The 3,077-nt window shown below is 47.7% G+C and overlaps 1 protein-coding gene across 1 annotated transcript in view; it reads right to left on the reverse strand.

The window, feature by feature from the left end:
• Nucleotides 1-2,813, reverse strand: part of WDR25 (WD repeat domain 25) — a 57,831-nt gene extending 55,018 nt beyond the window's left edge. The window contains exon 1 of the mRNA XM_018572031.1: nucleotides 2,190-2,813. Within this exon, the coding sequence (XP_018427533.1) occupies nucleotides 2,190-2,813 (624 nt within the window). The remainder of the gene's footprint in view (nucleotides 1-2,189) is intronic.
• Between the last annotated feature and the right edge of the window lie 264 nt (nucleotides 2,814-3,077).

Here is a 3,077-nt window from a genome sequence, read left to right on the forward strand (position 1 = left end):
GGGCGCGGCACATGACCGGGGGGGCCCCCCCCCCCCCCCGTCGACTAAAGGGCAACTCCGGCCACGCACACCGCAGGAATACATACACAGGGACAGATTCCACCTTCCCAAAGCTTTGAGAAAGAATACACAAGTTCTTGGATTCGGCCACCCAGCTGTGCTATGTGGCCACAGAGCACTGGGATGGTTTACAGCAGGGGTAGCCAAACTCCGGCCCTCCAGCTGTAGGTGAAAACTACAAATCCCATGATGCATCTCTCTCCGGGAGTCATGTCTGTGGCTGTGAGAACCTTACAATGCTTCAGGGAGAACTGTCACAGCCGGCTGGCTCTGAGGATCACGCCAGTATACCTGTTATCTTCATCCTTAGACCAAAACAAGCAGTTAACCCTTACAGTGCTGGGGTAGCCCCACTGCTTTAAGACATTTTCCTGCACAGGCTTTGACCAGAGACAGGTTCACTTTACACATGAGCAGCGAAGGAGGTGCGGGATCCCTCGTAAATGCGTGATGTGCGCAGAGCGGTGCTCGCCGCCCTTCCTGGATCAGATCTGGATGAATGAAGCATTAATTATAACAGAAGCTCCGATCGTTCGGCCTGGCGGAATTTGAGGAGTCAAGTGCTCAGCGTTTTTTTCCTGAAAGCACACCGGGGCTATGTTATGTGGGCCGCTAAGAGCCGAGTTCTTCAGGAAATCACTTACTGTCTTCACCCGAAGCTTCGCCTGGAAACATTCAGAATAAGAGTGCAGAACGCATTGTCGGCGTTCATATCCAGACAGAACTCTGCCACCCAAAAATAATGAAAACAGCACGAAATAAATTGTACACAATCGAATGATCATTAAGACCCGAGCGTCGTCTAAACACGGCGTAAACATCACATTCATTATTCTGACGGATCGGCTTACGTCTAACATAACAATTGGGAGAGGAGGAAAGAAATCAGCAAAAGCGCAAAAAAAAGAAACTTTAAAAAGGAGAACTCGGCATTTAACCACTTGAAGACCGAGGTGTTTACACCCCCTTCCTGTCCCGGCCATTTTTCAGTATTCAGCGCTGCGGTCCTTTGACTGACATGTATTCCGTAACTCACACGCCCAGGTGGGCGTGGCTGAGCGGACGTCTAAAGAAGCCCGCTCAGATCTAGAGACCTCTCAGCCGGCCGTTTTTTTTACAACGGCCGGTCCTGAGGTGGTTAATTCCCCGCCGAGGATAAACAAAGCTCACCCGCTGTATTGTATGAGGGGAGGCCAATAAGTTCTTACCCTCGCTATGATCTAGATGTGCTAGGGATCGGACATTTTGCAGGTTTATAGGTGGATATCTATGTAATATGCATGCCAATTTTCGTTTTTGGCATGGTGAATTATAGTTAGAGCTAGGGTTGCACAGATACCAAGTACAGTACTCGGTACAAGTACGAGTACATGCACCGATACTTTTGAGCTCCGAGACTACACTAGAGAAAAATACAAAAATTAGGAGGCAGCTGTTATTTGTAAGGAGCACACGGAGCTCCCGGGATTTGTACATCTCTGTTTTAATGTACGATTTTGTTTTTATAAATATAAATAAAGGGATGCACAGATACCAGTTTTGCGAGTACGAGTACTGGTACATTTTTGTTTATTGTCATGTGACAGTTTTTCTAAAACAATACAGACTAATGATTTCATGACAGTGGTGGAGCGCCAGAGCCAGGCCCCAGCTGCAACCGCTGCAACCCTGGTAGTTCTCATGAAAATGCCGAGTATCTGCACTGGTACTCGAAAAGTATCTGTGCAACCCTAGTTAGAGCCAAGAGAAATGGAGTAGGTGTGGACAAAGGTGAATACCGGGCCGTGTGTTGCTGCTAGCTGACAATGCACCTGCACATCGAGCTGCAGAAACTGTCACTTTTGTTTGCGATTTTGGCTATGAATCTCCGACACCAACCACCTTACTCACCTGACCTGGCACCTCCGGGCTTCTTCCCGTTTCCAAATCTGAAGAAACAGCTTCAAACCCCTAAACAATGATAGGCCCCCACATACCAACTGAGCATAATTTGAACATCTCAGCATTGGGCATTGCTGCTTTACGGTTATTGGAACTAAACAGGTGGCCCCATCAATGTGGCCCCTTAGTGGGATGTATTTGGGAAGATGGCCCATTATTCCAAAGCACCCATTAGTAGGCAGGCTTACCTTCACAGTAGCATCCATAGAAGCAGAGAGGAGTAAGTGGCTGTACTGCTTTACCGGACACCACTGGACCCGGTTTACGGGGCCGGTGTGCTCCCCCATCTGAAACACCACGCTCCTGGGAATCTCTGTGTCCTTGTATTTTAATTGTAGATGTGGCCCGAGGTAATCAGAAACCCTGTAGACGCTCCGTGTTGATTGGGCGGCGTGGTCATGTGAATTCCCAGTTCTATCACTGCTGATCTCTTCTACCACACTGCACTGTTCCTGCCGGAGTCTTTTAGGAATATAAGGTCTCACTCCGCTGCCGAGGGGCCTCTTCTGTTGGATCAGCTCAACATTTCTGAAGGTAGTATCTGGATTGTTCGATCTTACGTCCGTAGTCTGTAAGGCTTTACCAGGGAATGTCTGCACCGTGCTGTAAGCTGGATATAAGCCCTGGCCTGTACTAGGAGTCCTGCTGTAGCTGTTGACATAGGTTGGGTGTAAGGTAAAGTCACTTGGCACTTTTGATGACACCTGTTGTCCGGCAGATCTTTCAGTAGCTCCGGTTGGACAAGGACTTCGGTCCTTCTCAGATCCATCCGTGTCCGAATCTGAATCCTCATAGGCAACCAGGGAACTCATTCTTGTAATGTGCAAGTCTGCGATGAGATAAAACAGCAAAGAATTAGAGGTGCAGTCATTTGCAGCGATCATACAGTTCTATGCAAAGCCAAAAGTTATCTGTATAGAATGGGGACGGGATAACACCATGGCCAGTTTATTTTTTCATGCCTATGTACCGTGTTTCCCCGAAAATAAGACACCGTCTTATATTTTTTTGGGCTCAAAAAAACACACTAGGTCTTATTTTTTTTTTTAATGTACAACAATCCACACTTATTCATG

Source organism: Nanorana parkeri, unplaced genomic scaffold, assembly GCF_000935625.1.
Source record: "Nanorana parkeri isolate BGI_ZX_2015 unplaced genomic scaffold, ASM93562v1 scaffold1906, whole genome shotgun sequence".
NCBI lineage: Eukaryota > Metazoa > Chordata > Amphibia > Anura > Dicroglossidae > Nanorana > Nanorana parkeri.